The sequence below is a fragment of the Scyliorhinus torazame genome, chromosome 12 (genome assembly GCF_047496885.1).
Source record: "Scyliorhinus torazame isolate Kashiwa2021f chromosome 12, sScyTor2.1, whole genome shotgun sequence".
Taxonomy (NCBI): domain Eukaryota; kingdom Metazoa; phylum Chordata; class Chondrichthyes; order Carcharhiniformes; family Scyliorhinidae; genus Scyliorhinus; species Scyliorhinus torazame.
The window spans coordinates 201,115,912-201,135,459 of record NC_092718.1 but is presented as its reverse complement, the minus strand read 5'-3'; the positions used below and the strand labels follow the sequence as shown (position 1 = coordinate 201,135,459).

The 19,548-nt window shown below is 49.5% G+C and overlaps 1 protein-coding gene across 1 annotated transcript in view; it reads right to left on the bottom strand.

Annotated features, from left to right (window-relative positions):
* LOC140387123 (nuclear pore membrane glycoprotein 210-like) overlaps positions 1–19,548 on the bottom strand; it is a 227,860-nt gene that overhangs the window by 183,129 nt on the left and 25,183 nt on the right. The window contains exons 2-5 of the mRNA XM_072470134.1: positions 16,665–16,801; positions 8,189–8,320; positions 2,424–2,520; positions 957–1,107 (exon numbers count right to left, since the gene is read on the bottom strand). Of these exons, the coding sequence (XP_072326235.1) occupies positions 957–1,107; positions 2,424–2,520; positions 8,189–8,320; positions 16,665–16,801 (517 nt within the window). The remainder of the gene's footprint in view (positions 1–956; positions 1,108–2,423; positions 2,521–8,188; positions 8,321–16,664; positions 16,802–19,548) is intronic.

Genomic DNA, 19,548 nt, shown 5'->3' with positions numbered 1-19,548 from the left:
AGAACGGAACGGTCTGGAAGACCGTCCTGCTGGCCCCGCGGTCCAGGAATCTCCCAGTATCCCGCTGGCAAGAAGTCCTCCCAGTGGCCCTTCACTCCATTCGGTCGCTGCTATGTACTACCACAAACCAGACACCTCACGAACGTCTCCTTGTTTTCCCCAGGAAGTCCTCCTCCGGGACCTCGCTCCCCACCTGGCTAGCGACACCCGGACCCGTTCTGCTGCGGAAACACGTGAGGGCGCACAAGTCGGACCCGTTGGTCAAGAGGGTCTTTTTTACGCAGAGGGTAGTGGGTACCTGGAACTCGCTACCGGAGGAGGTAGTGGAAGCAGGGACGATAGGGACATTTAAGGGGCATCTTGACAAATATATGAATAGGATGGGAATAGAAGGATACGGACCCAGGAAGTGTAGAAGATTGTAGTTTAGTCGGGCAGTATGGTCGGCACGGGCTTGGAGGGCCGAAGGGCCTGTTCCTGTGCTGTACATTTCTTTGTTCTTTGTACCCGAGAGGTGAATGACCATTGGCTAGACCGAGGGGTCTACCATTGGATAATGTACATATACCCCGCCTCTCAGGGTGGGGCTAAGAACCGATGCCGTCCCAGCAGCCTTCACTTTCTGTATCATCGCTGCTGGGTACAGTTCTAGCTGATTAAAGCCGATTAGATATGACTCCACTTTGTCTCGAGAGTATTGATCGTGCATCAGAACCATTCACCGTATATATTTACATTGTTCTTATGATTAATAAATACATACAGTTAACCTACTTAAGACTATGAAGACTTCATTAAGACTTACAATAGATTCATTACACACCGACAAAAACATGCTTCCTACACGTTCATCAAAATGAGATGCACTCCTTTTGACTGACAAATGATAAAACTAACGCAGCTATTTTTTTGTATTTGACTTCTTGCTAAATGAAATGTTGCAGCACAACCAGTACCTTATATATAGAATCCTGCAGTCGCGTTTTCAAGTTAGCAGTACCCGTCATTAATCCAGATACAAGAATGATATCTCCCTGCTTTCCTTCTTTTTCCATTCTTGTTATATGTTCAGGTGGTAAATAGGTAGACTCTGAAAACTTCATTATTCTGATGAAAATACATAAAAAGGCACAAAATACTGGTAGGAATTGTGCGTCTTGCAGAATAACTGACAAGTTTACAAGCAGATAATTCAGTCTGTTAACTGAAAAAAAATCAATTACCTGGGTCACAGTGATGCTCTCAAATGTGCTATACATGCATGTTAGTAAACCTCAAAGACTCATTTCAATCGTTGATAAAGACAAGTGCTATTAATAACCTTATCACATCAATCTAATGCATTCCATGTTCACACATCAACACGTTCAACATTGGATTGGTAGGATGTGGGGCTATCCCCGCAATTGTACATGGGCTGGGTTTCTGATCTTAGATAAACAGGTATTTTTAAGGAGTACAGAGAAATTTGGAAATAGTAGTTATCCCATGACACTGACAGACATATTTGTTATTGCTTCAACAGAACAGCTAAGAGACCTCGGTACATAACACTTGGGGCAGAATTTAAGGGTGTTGGCACTTCCTGCCTAGTCACCAGAAGAGTCAACAGAAAAAACATCACGCCAAAATCGGCTGTCCTGGTTAAAGCAGGCAATAATTGGCCACTTAAGGGCCTCAACTGGGGTCAGGCTGCACAAGTCCTCACCCGCCGAATGGACAATTGGAAACATGTCGGGTGTGAGAATGGTGGGATGGCCATCTGGGCAATTTAACGGGCCACTCACCCAGCAGCAAGGAACCATTAAATTCTGCTCTTGCATCTTTTCTAATTTGGTACAGATACGTGACATCACAGAAAATTTGGCTGAAATTGTGAAACAGTGGTTAGCCCTGCTGTCTCACAGCGCCAGGGATGCGGGTTCAATTCCGACCTTGCGTAACTGTCTGTGTGGAGTTTGCACCTTCTCCCAGCGACTGCGTGGGTTTCCTCCGGGTGCTCTGGTTTCCTCCCAATATCCAAAGTTGTGCAGGTTAGGTGAATTGGCCACACTAAATTGTCACTTACTATCCAAAATGGTAGGTGGGGTTATGATAGTAGGGTGGGGGCTTGGCCTAAGTGGGGTGCTCTTTTGGAGGGTCAGTGCAGACTTAATAGGTCGAATGGCCTCCTTCTACACTGCAGTAATTTTATGATTCCATGAAAATTATAGAATGAAGAGAAAAAGCATATCACTTTGTTACATAGAATTATACGGTGAAGACATAAAGGTGCTAGGAGTATAATTTATTTCATTTATCATTTCATTGTACCAATAAAGAATACATTTAGTGGACCAATCTAACATTTCTGTTTTCTAAGTTAGTCCTATTATCGTCAATCAGTGGGAAAATGTTAAATTAACAGCCTAACTGCTGCTTACCTAATCTTACTCGGCGACTCTGCAATATTATTCATGTCTTCATTCTTCACAATGCTCCATTCGAAAATAAATCCTTCCAAACTGCTAAAGGTATTGCCTTAAAAATAGATGGGATAACTCCATAATACAAGGTTATCATGGATAATAAATGTACATTATCTGAAGGAACACTATCTATAGATAGTGATCACAAAATTCACTGGCAGCAGAAATCACATTATAAGAAATAGGAGCAGAAGGGAGCCATTCAGTCCGTCGAGTCTGCGCTCCATTCAATAAGATCATGGCTAATTGAATTGTCGCCTTAACTCTTTTCCAGTCTGGCCCCTGTAACCCAACTCTCTTATCAATCAAAAATATGTCCAACTCAGCCTTGAATATAATTAATGATCCAGCCTCCACTGTTCTCTGTGAAGAGAATTCCAAACACTAATTGTATCATTGCTTTAGTATTGTATTAGTTCTGCTACTATCTCCTTGATAATGGATTCCAGCAGTTTCCCAATGATAGGTGTTAGCTTCACAGGCCTATAAGTTTCCAGATTTTGGTCTCCCTTCTTTCTTGAATAGAGATGTTACCTTTACAGCCTTCCAATTTGCTTGGACTTTTCCAGAATTTAGGGAAGTTTGGAAGATTCCAATCAATGCTTCCACTATCTCTGCAGTGGATTTGTTTAAAGATATTTTTAAAAATAAATTTAGAGTACCCCCAAAAAATTTTCCAATTAAGGGGCAATTTAGCGTGGCCAATCCACCTACCCTGCACATCTTTGGGCTGTGGGGGGAGAAACCCACGCAAACATGGGGAAAACATGTAAACTCGACGCGGGCAGTGACCCAGAGCAGGGAACGAACCTGGGACCTCGGTGCCGTGAGGCAGCAATGCTAACCATTGCTGCCCTGCCCTTGTTTAAAGATACAGGCCATCAGGTGCAGGGGACTTATCAGCTTTTAGTCCCATTAACTTTCCCAGTACTTTTCCTCCAGTGATTGATTGTTTTAAGTTCCATCCTCCCTGCTGCCTCTTGATTTTATACTACTCTCGGGGTATATTGTGTCTTCTACGATGAAGACATATAAAACACTTGTTCAAAGTCTCTGCCATTTCTTTGTTCCCCAACATTCCCCAGTCTTACCCTCTAACGGACTAAAACTAAATTTTCTTTATAAACAGTCAACTTCTATTGTTCGCAGGAGTTTCGCCCCCCACAAGATCTTGCAACGGGCAAAATTGCAAACAATGAATTTGTGCATGTGCAGAGATGGTGCATGTGCAGTGCGCACTTTCTACGTGGGAAATGTGAGTTTAACAGTTCAACATGAGAGTCTAAATTGCAGATGGGCGAAACTTTGGGGCCGTGAAACGCAATTTGGTGATTCATGCAGGTAAATTAATTAATGATCGAGGTCACAAATGAGGGAGTTGATTGTACTTTTTGATCACAACTGCGAACTGTAATTAAAGCTAACTTGAGGAACTTATTTTGTTCTGAACAAATGTTACATTAGTGTTTACTATAATAAGACTTCATTGTACTTAAAGAAGCTTTTACTGCGCGTTTTTATATTTTGTCCTTGCCATAGTCATGTGACCTCTGCCATGTGACACAGGGCTGAGGGGAGTCATCAAACATTCAGTTCAATAAAGACTTTACACTAGGAACACTGTAATCTTTGAACTTTGTGGTGAACCACTGTATTATGGGATGTAACGTAGGATCTGCACTACAGGTTCGCCAGTAGCCCCTGCCGGCTGGCTCCGCCCACTAAGATCTGTATAAATGTGCGTGACCTCCATTGCTCTGCCATTTCGCGAGCTGCAGCAGGAGGCCACGCATCTGACTGAAATAAAGCCACAGTTGTACCCAATCTGCATCTTTGTGCAATTGATTGCGCATCAATTTATTGCAGTCAGATTTTTTCCACAGAATGGATATCAGAATCTAACCAGATCGCCTGCAGCTGGATCCGCACTCGCCCAACGCCAGAAAATACTTTGATCACTGGCTAGCCTGTTTTGAGGCCTACATCAACGCTGCGAACCCCGCGCCAACGGAGGCTCAGAAGATAAACGTACTGTACTCCAGACTGAGCTCCAGCGTGTTCCCGTTGATGCAAGATGCCTCGAATTACACAAAAGCAATGGCACTCCTTAATGCTCAGAAGACGAACACCCTCTTTGCCAGGCATGTACTTGCCACCCGCTCGCAACTACCTGGTGAATCCATCGAAGACTTCTGGCGGGCCGTAATTCCACTCATCCGGGACTGTGACTGTCAGGCCGTTACGGCTGCTAAACACGCTAATCTCCTCATGCGCGATGCTTTCGTGACGGGGATTGCTTCGGACCGCATCCGAGAACGATTACTGGAAGGGGCCACGCTCGAACTAGCGGAGACTAGCTCTCCATGACGGTCGCATCCTGTAACGTACAGTCTTACCCCTCCCGCCGCGCTGCCCACCCTTCTACCCCTTCCTACCCCTCCTGGACCCCGCCGACGACCTCCTCAGCTGGGGCCCTGCCTTCCCAATACGCCTGCGCCGCACGCCAATCCGCGCACCCCGGGGGTCCCCGCTGCTACTTCTGCGGTCAGCAGAAGCACCCCCGCCAACACTGCCCGGCATGCACTGCCTTTTGTAAATCCTGCAGTAAGAAGGGCCACTTCGCGGCTGTGTGCCAGGCCCGCGCAGTCGCTGCGATCGCGCCCGCTATCGCCCCCTCCCCCACGCCAAACGCACAATGAGAGCTGCCATCTTCTCCTCCCAGGGCCATGTGCGACGCCACCTTGTCCCCCTTCGGCCACGTGTGCCCCATGTGCCCCATCTTGTCCCGACCCCGCAATGTGCGCACCATGTTCCCCACAGGGTCTCCGGACATCCCGAGATCGGAACTGCCCACGCTCGCCATCCGAAGCATCTGACGACTACCCGCAGCTCGCTTCGATGACGCTGGACCAATCTCGCCCGCACAACCTGGCCACCACGTCGACGCCGGTGAAAATCAACGACCACGTGACCTCGTGCCTGCTGGACTCGGGGAGCACCGAAAGCTTCGTACACCCAGATACGGTAGTAAGGCGCTGCTCCCTCGCGGTCCATCCTGCCAATCAAAGGATCTCCTTAGCCTCCGGATCCCACTCCGTCCCGATCCGAGGTTTCTGTACAGTCACCCTCACTATCCAGGGCATAGAATTCAGTAACTTCCGCCTCGATGTCCTTCCTAATCTCTGCGCTGCACTCTTGTTGGGCCTGGACTTCCAGTGCAAACTCCAGAGCCTCACCCTCAAATTCGGCGGGCCCCTACCCCCCCTTACCGTTTGCGGTCTCGGGACCCTCAAGGTCGACCCCCCCTCCGTCTTTGTCAATCTAACTGCGGATTGCAAGCCCGTCGCCACCAGGAGCAGACGGTACAGCACCCAGGACAAGACCTTCATCAGGTCCGAAGTCCAGCGGCTGCTTAAGGAGGGTATTATCGAGGCCAGCAACAGCCCCTGGAGAGCCCAAGTGGTAGTGGTTAAAACTGGGGAGAAACACAGGATGGTCATGGACAACAGCCAGACCATCAATCGGTACACGCAGCTCGACGCATATCCCCTCCCACGCATATCTGATATGGTCAATCAGATTGCGCAGTACCGGGTCGTCTCAACGATTGACCTGAAATCCGCCTACGACCAGCTCCCCATCCGGAAGATGGACCATCCATACACTGCTTTTGAGGCGGACGGTCGGCTCTATCACTTCCTCAGGGTCCCTTTCGGCGTCACAAACAGGGTCTCGGTCTTCCAAAGGGAAATGGACCGAATGGTCGACCAGTACGGTTTGCGGGCCACCTTTCCGTACTCAAGATAATGTCACCATCTGCGGCCATGACCAGCAGGACCACGATGCCAACCTCGATAAATTCCTCCGCATTGCCACTCTTCTCAACCTGACCTATAACAAAGAGAAGTGTGTGCTCAGCATGACCCGGTTAGCCATTCTCGGCTATGTAGTCTAAAATGGGCTTCTCGGGCCCGACCCCGACTGCATGCAGCCCCTCATGGAGCTCTCCCTCCCAAACTGCCCCAGGGCCTTCAAACGCTGCCTGGGGTTCTTTTCCTACAACGCCCAGTGGTCTCAAACTATGCGAACAAGGCCCGCCCACTCATTCAGTCCACCCAATTCCCTCTCGCGGCCGAGGCACAACACGCTTTCGCCCATATCAGAGCAGACATCACAAAGGCCGGGATGCGCGCAGTGGACGAGTCACTGCCTTTTCAAGTAGAAAGCGACGCTTCAGACGTCGCCCTTGCCGCCACTCTAAACCAGGCAGGCAGAGCCGTGGCATTCTTTTCTTCATCCGGGGTGTCGCTCCCGACTTTGCTTGCAGCTCCAGGACCGGTCCTTCTCCGTAGGCACGTCCAACTCCACAAGGTGGACCCCTTGGTGGACAGGGTTCACCTGCTCCACGCCAACCCTCAATTGCGGTGGAGAATCGAGCTCTACGGAACGCCTACGTGGAGTTCCCTGACGGCCACCAAGATACTGTCTCACTCAGGGACCTGGCACCGTCAGGTTCCACCCCAACACCCCCCCCCCCCCCCCCACCGCGCCGCCAACATTGACCCCACCAGACCAACCCCCCCCCCCCCACAAGAGGACGAAAAGGATTCCGGCACGCTCCCGGAGTTCCCTGATGACTGGCCAGCATCAGCACCGCCACCGGTGCCACCTCCACTACCACCAGCACCGACTTCGCCGCCACCGTTACGCCGCTCCCAACGAAGCACCAAAGCACCGGATCGGCTGAACCTTTGACGGACGCCGGACCGTTAACATGGACTTTTCTTTTTTTTTCTTCCTTGTTTTCCCCATTCTTAACACTGTACATAATTGCACTATTTGTATATAGTTTCACATCACCCACGCTGGACTCATTTTTAACAGGGGGTGAATGTGGTGAACCATTGTATTATGGGATGTAAGGTAGGACCTGCACTACAGGTTCGCTGGTAGCTCCTGCCGGCTGGCTCCGCCCACTACGATCTGTATAAATATGCGTGACCTCCATTGCTCTGCCATTTCACCAGCTGCAGCAGGAGGTCACGCATCTGACTGCAATAAAGCCACAGTTGTACCCAATCTACATCTTTGTGCAATTGATTGCGCATCAAACTTATAATATACTTCTAGCTGGTTTTCTCCCATACCATAATTTCTCACTATTATTTTTAGTAATCTTTGCTGATTGCTAAACTTTTCCCAATCTTCAGAGTTACCAGTACCTTTTGTAGAATTGTCATTCTTTTCTTTCAATTTTATTCCATTCTTAACTTTCTAAGTTAGCCACAGATGATGCATCCTTTTCATGGAGCTTGTTTTTATGTGTGCATCAAAACAATGACTATGCAAAGATGTGCAGTGAAGTCTTACTATAGTAAACACTAATGCAATATTTGTTCAGAACAAAATAAGCAACTCAGCTTTAGTTGTGCTCAAAAGATAATAAGGGGAAACCAGATAAGCATACAAGGAAGAAGGGAATTGAATGTGCTGATAGGGTTAGACGAAGAAGGGCAGAAAAGGGTTTGGGTGGAGTATATATGCGGCACAGACAGGTTGGGCCTAATTGTTTGTTTCTGTGTTGTAGGCTCTATGTAACTATGTCATATTATGACTTTCATATTCTCCACATCAGATGTATGAATTTTAAAATAAAGGAAGTGCATAGTTATAGATGTGATAAAGAATGTCTATAGGATGTTATGAAATACAGCTCATACCTTCCTCATCCAAAGCTCTGACTGTTAATTTCAAAAGAGAATCATCCACATAAAGCTCTCGTGTTGTTGAAACAATTTCAATCTGATTTATAATATCAACCATTACATCACAGCGTAACACTTGTCCTGTCACTGAAACAAAAGGAAATGCAATTTTGTCATGCAGATCTTTTCCAATTTAAAATCACTATTTCATGCAAAACAATGTGTTTCACAATTTATTTATACACAAAAAGAAGAATTTTTCAGTGTCCTTTGCCACCGAGCATCACACACCATCTTGGGACAATGAGGTACACATTTGACTTCTGCTTAGCTGTTTCAGAGGCCAAAAAAATGAGAATTTAGAACCCAGTAAAGGTACCAATTAGCACCAAAAATATATATAGTTTGAGGATGTAAAGATGTCTCAATTTGAATCTATATGCCAAAATAAATTTTTTTAAGAAATATTTTTATTGAAGGCATTTACCTGCCAAAATAACAAGCATTCACAATCAAACTACTTTAAAAGCCAAAGGAAACATTTGCACCCTCAGGAATCCTGTTATTTTTAATGGTAATTTCATGCCTTATTTCCTGCTTATAATAATAATCATTATTATTGTCACAAGTAGGCTTACATTAACACTGCAATGAAGTGACTGCGAAAATCCCCTAGTTGCCACACTCCGACGCCTGTTCGAGGGAGAATTCAGAATGTCCAATTCACCTAACAAGTACGTCTTTCTGGACTTGTGGGAGGAAATTGGAGCACCCGGAGGAAACCCACGCAGACGCGGGGAAAACGTGCAGATTCCGCACAGACAGTGGCCCAGCCGGAAATCGAACTCGGGTCCCTGGCGCTGTGAAGCAACAGTACTAACCACTGTGGTACTGTGTCGCTTATATCGCCTACGAACAAGTGTACACTGAGCAAACATTTGGTATTTAATCAACTATAGTGTACAGGAACATCTGCTGGTAATTTAGATCAGGCTTTTTCAAACTCAGTGTTGCAACCCGCTGGTGGGTTGCAGCCGGGTGGTGGGATGGTCCCGAGTAATTGGTCGTGATGCTCCCGATCGCGGGAGAAGCACCCAACAGCCGTGACTGTCTTTTAGGTTGTGAATGCCGCCCGCGTCTGTCAGCAGCCACAGTTTTTGCCTTGCTCCATCCGACTGGCACCCAGATTATCCAATGGGTCATTAACTTTCCTAACATCGGACTTCCGGTTGCGGCTATGCGGAGCTAAGTCGCACGTTCGGCAGCTCCCGCTTGGAACGGACTTTTCGGCTCTTTTCAGGTACCCCAACGGAATTTTTTCGACATTTCCCGGTGTGGGAAGAAGATTGCAATATTCCCCCGACAGTGCATGGCTTGGACCAGGAGTGGGGCGACTGAAAAAGTGGTGGTGAACCCAAAGAAAGTGCGAGGGAAGAAGAGCAAGATGGCGGCGGGCGGGGACTAGGCAGCGTGGATGCAGTTGGCGCAGGAGCAGCAGGAGGTTTCCAGCGCTGCTTCAGGGAGATCAAAGCGGACCTGCTGGAGCCGATGAAGGCTTCTATCGACAAGCTGCTGGAGACCCAGACGGCCCAGGGGGTGGCGATCCGCGAGGTCTGACAAAAGATCTCCGACAACGAGGACGAGATCTTAGGCCTTGCGGTAAAGGTGGAGGCGCACGAGGCGCTCCACAAGAAATGGCAGGAACGGTTCGAGGAGATGGAGAATCGGTCGAGGCGGAAGAATCTGCGGATTCTGGGCCTCCCGGAGGGGCTGGAGGGGCCGGACGTGGGGGCCTATGTGGTCACCATGTTAAACTCGCTGATGGGAGCGGGGTCCTTCCAGGAGCCCCTGGAGCTGGAAGGGGCCCATAGAATGCTGGCGAGGAGGCCCAAGGCTAACGAGCCGCCGCAGGTGGTGCTGGTGCGGTTTCATCGGTTCGCTGATCGGGAGTGCGTGCTCAGGTGGGCCAAGAAAGAGAGGAGCAGCAGGTGGGAGAACGCAGAGGTTCGAATATACTAGGACTGGAGTGCGGAGGTGGCAAAGAAGAGGGCTGGGTACAACCGGGCGAAGGCGGTGCTGCACAGGAAGGGGGTGAAGTTTGGCATGCTGCAGCCGGACGACTGTGGGTCACCTACAAGGACCGGCACCATTATTTTGAGTCTCCGGAGGAGGCGTGGGCCTTTGTTCAGGCCGAGAAGCTGGACACAAACTGAGGGTCGGGATGGGTGGTCAGGGATTGTTGTTGGTGTGTTACATTTTGAGGGGGGGGTTCTTTGCTCTTGTTTCTTTTTGGTTTGGTGTGGGTGGTTAGGGTGGGTTGGGCACTGTTTTGGTTGGGTCTGTTGGGTGGGCTCTTGGAGGGGGTAAGTAAATGGAGTAGGGGTGGATGGCTGGTAGGGGGGATGGGGCCCCGCGGGGGAGGATGAGGCCCGAGTCGGGGGTGAGGGGACTGGGCCTGTAAAAGGAGCTGCGTCAGAGGTGGCGGGGCCAGACAGGTGGAAAGCGCGGGCTTTTTCTCGCGCTGAAGGCTGGAGGGGGCGGGGCCGGGCGGGGAAGCAAGGGTTGTTTCCTGCGCTTGGGATGGAAGGGGGAGGCGGAGAGCCTGCTGATGGGTAATGGAGGAGGAGGGTATGTCCCACAATGGGAGGAGTCAAAGGAGAGGCGGGAGTTGCCGGGGTCAGCAGGAGTCAGCTGACTTGCGGGAGTGCAATGGGGGAGCAAAGCAGCTAGGAGGGGTCCTAACTGGGGGGTGGGGGGGGAACTGGGTTGCTGCTGGTATGGTCAAGAAGGAATTGGAGCGAGTAGAGGGGGTTGGGATGGGGGTCTGCCGCTGTGGGGAGTGTGCCGGGCGTGGGATGCGGGCGTGTGGCTGGCCGAGGATGGGTTATGCTAGTCGGCGGGGAAGGGGGACAGGTATCCCCCTGATCCGGCTGATGACCTGGAACGTAAGGGGACTGAACGGGCCGGTCAAGCGGGCCCGGGTGTTCGCGCACTTGAAGGGGCTGAAGGCGGATGTGGTCATGCTCCAGGAGACACACCTGAAGGTGGCAGACCAGGAAGATTGAGGAAGGGGTGGGTAGGTCAGGTGTTTCATTCGGGGCTGGATGACAAAAATCGGGGGGGGGGGGGGGTGGCGGCGATCTTGGTGGGAAAGAGGGTGTCGTTCAAGGCATTGAGCATTGTGACAGACAATGGTGGCAGGTACGTTATGGTAAGTGGTAAGCTGCAAGGGGAGAGGGTGATGCTGGTCAACGTGTATGCCCTGAACTGCGACGATGTGGGTTTTATGCGGCGCATGTTGGGTCGGATCCCGGACTTGGAAGTGGGGGGCCTGATAATGGGGGGGGGACTTTAACACGGTGTTGGATCCGGCACTGGATCGCTCCAGGTCTAGGACGGGTAGGAAGCCGGCGGCGGCTAAAGTGCTGAGGGAGTTTATGGACCAGATGGGAGGGGTGGACCCATGGCGATTTGCAAGGCCGGGGGCTAGGGAATTTTCATTCTTCTCGCATGTTCATAAGGCCTATTCCCGGATCGACTTTTTTATTATGAGTAGGGCGCTGATAGCGAGAGTAGAGGATACCGAGTACTCGGCGATAGCCATTTCGGATCACGCCCCGCATTGGGTAGACCTAGAGCTGGGGGAGGAGAGGGACCAGCGCCCGTTGTGGCGCTTGGAGGTGGGGCTGTTGGCGGACGAGGAGGTGAGTGAGCAGGTCCGAGGAAGCATAGAGAAATACCTGGAGGCCAACGATAACGGGGAGATCCGAGTGGGGATGGTATGGGAGGCGCTGAAGGCGGTGGTTAGGGGAGAGATGATCTCCATTAGGGCCCACAAGGAGAGGAAAGAGCAGAAGGAGAGGCTGATGGGGGAGATGGTGAGGGTAGACAGGAGGTATGCGGAGGTGCCGGAGGAGGGACTGTTGAGGGAGAGGCGTAGCCTCCAGGCCGAATTCGACCTGTTGACCACCAGAAAGGCAGAGGCGCAGTGGAGGAAGGCCCAGGGGGCGATTTATGAGTATGGGGAAAAGGCAAGTCGGATGCTGGCGCATCAGCTTCAGAAGCGGGACGCAGCTAGGGAGATCGGGGGAGTTAAGGATAGGGGAGGGAGTTTGATGCGGAGTGGGGTTGGCATCAATGGGGTCTTCAGGGACTTTTATGAGGAACTGTATCGGTCCGAGCCCCCACTGGAGGAGGGAGGGATGGGCCGCTTTCTGGACCAATTGAGGATTCCGAAGGTGGAGGAGGGATTGGTGGCCGGATTGGGGACCGCGATTGGGCTGGAGGAGCTGGCCAAAGGGATAGGGAGCATGCAGGTGGGGAAGGCACCGGGGCCGGACGGTTTCCCGGTCGAATTCTACAAGAAATATGTGGACCTGTTGGGCCCGCTGCTAGTTAGGACCTTCAATGAGGCAAGGGAGGGGGGGCTTTGCCCCCGACGATGTCCCGGGCACTGATCTCCTTGATCCTGAAGCGGGACAAGGATCCCATGCAGTGTGGGTCTTACAGGCCGATTTCATTGTTAAACGTAGATGCCAAGGTGCTGGCGAAGGTCTTAGCCACGAAATGTGAGGATTGTGTGCCGCAGGTGATCCACGAAGACCAGATGGGGTTCGTGAAGGGGAGGCAGTTGAACACGAATGTGCGGAGGCTCCTGAACATCACTATGATGCCGGCGAGGGAGGGGGAGGTGGAGATAGTGGTGGCGATGGACGCTGAGAAGGCCTCCGATAGGGTAGAGTGGGGATACTTGTGGGAGGTGAAGAAGTTCGGGTTTGGGGAGGGGTTTGTCAGGTGGGTTAGGCTGTTGTACGAGGTACCGATGGCGAGTGTGGCCACGAACAAGAGAAGGTCTGAGTACTTTTGGTTGCATCGAGGAACTAGGCAGGGGTGTCCCCTGTCCCCCCTGCTCTTCGCACTGGCGATTGAACCCTGGCTATGGCACTGAGGGAGTCGAGGAACTGGAGGAGGTTGGTGCGGGGTGGGGAGGAGCATAGGGTGTCGCTCTATGCGGACGACTTGCTGCTATCTGTGGCGGACCCGGTGGGGGGAATGTCGGAGGTAATGAAGATCCTCAGGGAGTTCGGGGATTTCTCAGGGTACAAGCTCAATATGGGGAAGAGCGAGTTGTTCGTGGTTCACCCAGGGGACCAGGAGAGGGGGATTGGCGAGCTCCCACTAAAAAGGGCGGAGAGGAGCTTCAGGTATTTGGGGTTCCAGTTGGCCAGGAGCTGGGGGGCCCTGCATAGATTTAATTTCACGAGGCTGGTGGAGCAAATGGAGGAGGAGTTCAAGAGGTGGGACGCGTTGCCGCTGTCCCTGGCGGGTAGGGTGCAGTCAGTTCAGATGACGGTGCTCCCAAGGTTTTTGTTCCTGTTCCAGTGCCTCCCCATTTTTATCCCGAAGGCCTTCTTTAGCTGGGTCAACAGGAGCATAATGGGGTTTGTGTGGGCGCGAGGGACTCCGAGGGTGAGAAGGGTGTTCCTGGAGCGGAGTAGGGATGGGGGTGGCTGGCACTGCCCAACCTCTGTGGGTACTACTGGGCCGCCAATGCGGCGATGGTGCGCAAGGGGGTGATGGAGGGGGAGGGGGCTGCATGGAAGAGGCTGGAGACGGCGTCTTGTGAAGGTACGAGACTGGAGGCGCTGGCAACGGCGCCGCTGCCGCTCCCTCCAATGAGGTATAACATGAGCCCAGTAGTGGCGGCTACCCTCAAAATCTGGGGGCAGTGGAGGCGGCACAGGGGGGAAAGTTGGGGCCTCTGTGTGGACCCCAATACGGGGGAACCACCGGTTTGTCCCAGGGATAATAGATGGAGGGTTTTCGGGGTGGCACAGGGCAGGGATAAGAAGGTTGGGGGACCTGTTTGTGGATGGGAAGTTCGCGAGCCTGGGTGAGCCGGAGGAGAAGTATGGGCTCCCCCCGGGGAACACCTTTAGATATTTACAGGTAAGGGCATTTGCCAGGCGGCAAGTGGTGGAATTCCCACGGCTGCTGCCACACACAGTACAGGACAGGGTGCTCTCGGGGGGGTTGGGTTGGAGAGGGGAGGATCTCGGCAACTTACCAGGTGATGCAGGAGGAGGAGGCGGCCCCGGTGTGGAGTTGAAAGGTAAGTGGGAGGAGGAGTTGGGAGAGGAGATCGAGGAGGGGACGTGGGAAGATGCCCTTGGGAGGGTGAACTATTCCTCTTCGTGCGCGAGGCTCAGCTTCATACAGTTTAAGGTGCTGCACAGGGCACACATGACCGGGACAAGGATGAGCCGGTTCTTGGGGGTGAGGACAGGTGTGTTAGGTGCTCAGGGAGCCCAGCAAATCACACACATATGTTCTGGGCATGCCCAGCGCTGGAGGAATTTTGGAAAAGCGTAGCGAGGACGGTGTCGGGGGTGGTAGGATCCAGGGTCAAACCGGGCTGGGGGCTCGCAATATTTGGGGTTGCAAGTGCAGGAGGCGAAAGAGGCCAGTATTCTGGCCTTTGCGTCCCTGGTAGCCCAGCGAAGGATTCTTCTTCAGTGGAACAATGCGAGGCCCCCAAGCGTGGAATCCTGGATCAACGATATGGCGGGGTTTATTAAATTGGAGAGGGTGAAATTCGCCTTAAGGGGATCGGTACAAGGGTTCTTCAGGCGGTGCCAACCGTTCTTGGACTTCCTGGCAGAACGGTAGACGATGGTCAGCAGCAGCTGCAACCCGGGGGGGGTGGGGGTTCTATTTTATTTTTGTTTTACACTGGGGGATCTGAGGGGGTGTATATATCTGCTATGTTTGCTTTGTGTTAATTCGGGGTGTTAATTTATTATTTTTGTATAAGGGGGAAGGGGGTACGGGGGTTGTTTGATTTTGTTCTGTATTTAATTCTATTGGGTTCCTTTTTCATTCTGTTTTTGATATTTTGTGAAAACCTCAATAAAAATTATTTTTAAAAAAACTTTCCTAACATCACATCCAACGTCTAATTGCCTGCTGACCAACAGGAGGCGGTGTGAGTGGTGCCTCCGGCAGTGGACTGTTGGAGCTCGGGGCTTGTGAAGGACGCAGAGAATGGCCGAGTGAGGTTTGTGTGAGGGGTGAGATTGGCGGGTCACTATGCTGGTAGTCAGCCCCAGTTCACTGGCTTCCACAAGAACGTCAATGCCTACACCATCACAGGGCAGAGGGAGTATGTGATAGCTACATAAACAGGAATTGCAGCAATTTGTTTGTTCTTAAAACTGAGATCCAAGAAGAAGACACCAGCAGCAATCATAGTCAAGAAATTATGTGTGGTTCTCCTCTGGGGCAGGGGCAGTGGAATTTAAGCACCAGCATGTGAAATCTGTGTGAATGTTTGACGCCTCTGCAATTCTGTCATTATAATGGTGTATTATAAGTTATCAGTCTACAAATAAAACTCATTGGAGGCCATTTGCTGTTTAAACAAAAAAGAGAATGCCATACGCATGCATGCCCCCTCAGGCAGATCCAGCAGTGCACAGCGTGGTAGACTACAACCTCCTGACGTCAGCGCGCTATCCCAGTGCTGTCTCGCCCTTACGTCATCACGCTGTCCCAGTACCATCGCCTCCTGAGTTCAGCAGCTGTCCCAGGACCAAATTTCTTTTCAAAAACAGCAGAGTCTTCCCACCAGAAGTGGCGGCAGACAGCAAGTCACACGCCAGGCACACACACTGACGTCACTGGCCGCAAAGTCCTGGAGGAGAAATTCCTCCATTTTGTAGCTGCCAGCAAGCAAACAACAGAAGTATTGGAAGAACTGAAGATGGATCAGTTTGTAATAAGGAAGAGATGGCCAGAGATACAAACAGGCCAAGATCTCACAACTGAATCAGCTGGAGAGAGCTTCTGAGGAGACTCCACGGCAGGACAAAGCAGTGCTGGTGTGAGCTCCAGGGCCTCTGATGAACAACCCATTAAGAAGCTGAAATCGGAAACGAAGCAGTATAAAGATGATTTCTTGAGGTATGGTTTTATTAATTGTGCCAATACAAATAAGGATGCAAAGCTCATATGCGTTATGTGCAGGGAAGCACTGGCAAATGAACGATTAAGCCCCCAAAACTTCAAAAGCATTTGAAGACTAAGCATGGTGAGTTTGAGGACAATCCTCTTGATTTTTTTTGTAAGGATGCAGTGAGAACTTAAATCATCAGCTAAAGACCTTAGCAGAAATGTAACATGGAATGACAAAGCAAGTGAGATCATGAGAACAAAGCAGGCTCACATGTCACATTATAGGTAAACAAAAAAATTATTTATGAAGTTCGAGCATCTATGTCACAAAGGTCGGCCGGCGTAGGTCGCGAACGTTGGCTGGTTGGTAAAAAAGGATCACGGGCAAAAAAGTTTGAAAAAGACTGTTCTAGATTTAATGACCGGGGGATTTCAAAAACCTGTTCCTTCAAACACTAAATGCATTGCGGTCTTCCCAGTTGTATGTTTAAATTCCTGTCAGCGTTTAAATAAATCAAAATAACACAATGAAACATACCTGTTTCCTCAGCTATGATTATGCTGGTGAGGCGAGTAGGCTGAGTTGAGCGAATAGATATCAATGCAGTATTGGAACATTCAGAATCATTCTGATATACAGGTTCAATAGTTGCTACATCTGGTCGTGTTGAAAACCTGTAACATAGAAAAGAGCGATGTAAATCTATCAATTTGTTATTACTGCTACATCAATTACTTGATATAGGGCAGCATGGTGGCACAGTGGTTAGCAGTGCTGCCTCACAGCGCCAGGCACCCGGCTTCAATGCCGGCCTTGGGTGACTGCCTGTGTGGAGTTTGCACTTTTTCTCTGTACCTGTGTGGGGGTGCTCTGGGTTCTTCTCACGGTCCAAAGAAGTGCAGGTTAGGTGGAATGGCCATGCTAAATTCCCCCATAGTGTCCAGAGATGTGGAGGTTAGGTGGAGTCATGAAGATTGGACAGGGGAGTGGGCCTGGGTAGGGTGCTCTTTAAGAGGGCCAGTGCGCACTTGGTGCGTCCAATGGCCTCCTTCTGCACTGTAGGAATTATAATTCTACTTAGCTGCATTTTTGTATGTATGAAGTGCAAGATGATTAAGTGGCAGCTTTTAATCAGGCAATGTGAACTTTAGCAAAAATTCAAAATGTATAATCTCACTTCAAATAGAATGAATGCTGCACTTTGTTTGACTAACAAGAAATTAATCACTTATCAAAAACTCTAACTGCAATTAGCACTAAGAAGGCATTTACCTGGACCCAATCTTCATTTACACTCTCAATCAGATGAAAGTGCAACTATTTTATGTATGTTCCAAGAGTTCTAGCAGTTGACATCTTGGTTATTTTGATTTTTATGATGTATCTCAATTTTGATTATGCATAGCCACTTTAGTTCTAAATGTAACCTCTCCTTATAGAAAAAGTCTATCCATGTTTAGGATTTAAATATTGTCAACAGGTTGGGATAAAATAAAGACGAAAGAATTGGATAAAGGGAAATGGATAGGAACTCAGATGTGCTGAAGGCTTCTGAAATGCAGATTAACCTAGCAGCAGGGTGAAGCGATATTTACTTAATTGAGGTGGAGAATAGGGCATAGAATTGCAGGAGTTAAAAATACAGAAGGTAGGAGTACAAAAGGAGAAATAGAAATATAGAAAATGGGAGCAGGAGGGGCCATTTTGTCCTTCAAGTCTGCTCCGCCGTTCATTATGATCATGGCTGATCATCCAACCCATTAGCCTGATCTAGTCTCCACCCCCCACCCCCCCATATCCTATGAACGCTTCGCCCCAAGTGCTATATCTAACTGCTTCTTGGCCTCAACTTCTTTCTGTGGTAGCGGATTCCACAGGCTGACCACTCTCTGCATGAAGGAATTTCTCATTTTTGTCACCCCGATCATCGGGAACATTCTTCTTGCATCTACTCTGTCTAGTCCTGTTAGAATCTTATAGGCTTCTATGAGATCCTCCATCATTCTTCTGAACTCCAGCAAATACAATCCTGACCATGTCATGTCATTTCAGGAATCAGTCTGGCAAATCTTTGCTGCACTCTCTCTATAGCAAGAACATCCTTCCTCAGATAAAACCAAAACTGCATACAACATTTCAGGTATGGCCTCAGCAAGGCCCTATGTAATTGCAGCAAAACATCCCCGCTCCAGTACTCTAAACCTCTTGCTATGAAGGCCAACATACCATTTACCTTCTTTACTGCCTGCTGCACCTGCATGCTTACCTTCAGCGACTGGTGTGAGGACACCCAGGTCTTGTTGCACATTCCCCTCTCCTAATTTATGGCCATTCAGATAATAATCTGCCTTCCCATTTAGAAATAAATAAATTTAGAGTACCCAATTATTATTTTTTCCAATTAAGGGGCAATTTAGTGTGGCCAATCCACCTAGCCTGCACATCTTTGGGTTGTGGGGGCAAAACCCACGCAAACACGGGGAGAATGTTCAAACTCCACATGGACAGTGACCCAGAGCCGGATCGAACCTGGGACCTCGGCGCCGTGAGGCAGCAGTGCTAACCACTGCGCTGCCCTTTCTTCCTGTTTTTCTGCTACCAAAGTGGATAACCTCACATTTATCCAAACTATGCTGTATCTGGTATTCATTTGCCCACTCACTCAACTTGTCCATGTCACATGACTAAATGTTGCATTTACATGCTGAGTGAGTTCTAAGACTAGTTGTTCAGATAAGACTAGATCAAGAGCGATAAACCATGTACCAGTGACAGGGTTCATCCTGTACTAGAGAACTGCTGACTGACAACCAAGATCACAGTCTCACCCATCTGGAAGCCAAGCTCTTCCTAAAGCAAGCTTTTGACCTGAATCCCACTGTTTTAGATGTTAGGTCTGCTACGTTCAACCAGAAGAAAAGTTTCCCAATGATAGATACACGTCGTATGTCATCATTATTGTTGGATTTGGTCAGTGTTAAAATCTTTGGGACGTTATTTATTGGATGCCAAGAAAGTAGATAGATTTGGAACGGGGTTAATTTAAGTATACAGTGTGTCGAGCCATTATTTTAGTTAATTATCATTTTTGTTCTGTATTGTAAACTTTCTTGTTGAGTGTTCTACAGTTTAATAAATATTTTTTATTTGAAGGATTACAAGGCTGGACCTTTCCTCGCTAGTTTTCATCTCTTCCATCTTTGTGCCAGTTTGCAAAATAAACAGAGACCCAGTATCCAAGTTTCCCTTCTGGGATTTGGGATACGCTCGCAGTTAACATCAATGGGGTTTTTAACACTATCACTATACTGAATGACAATAAGAAGTGCTGTGTTCAGCATGTATCAATCAAGAGTACAAAATCAAAAGCATATGTAAGACATCATACTTCAAAAATGTGAGACACACAATTCCTCTCCAA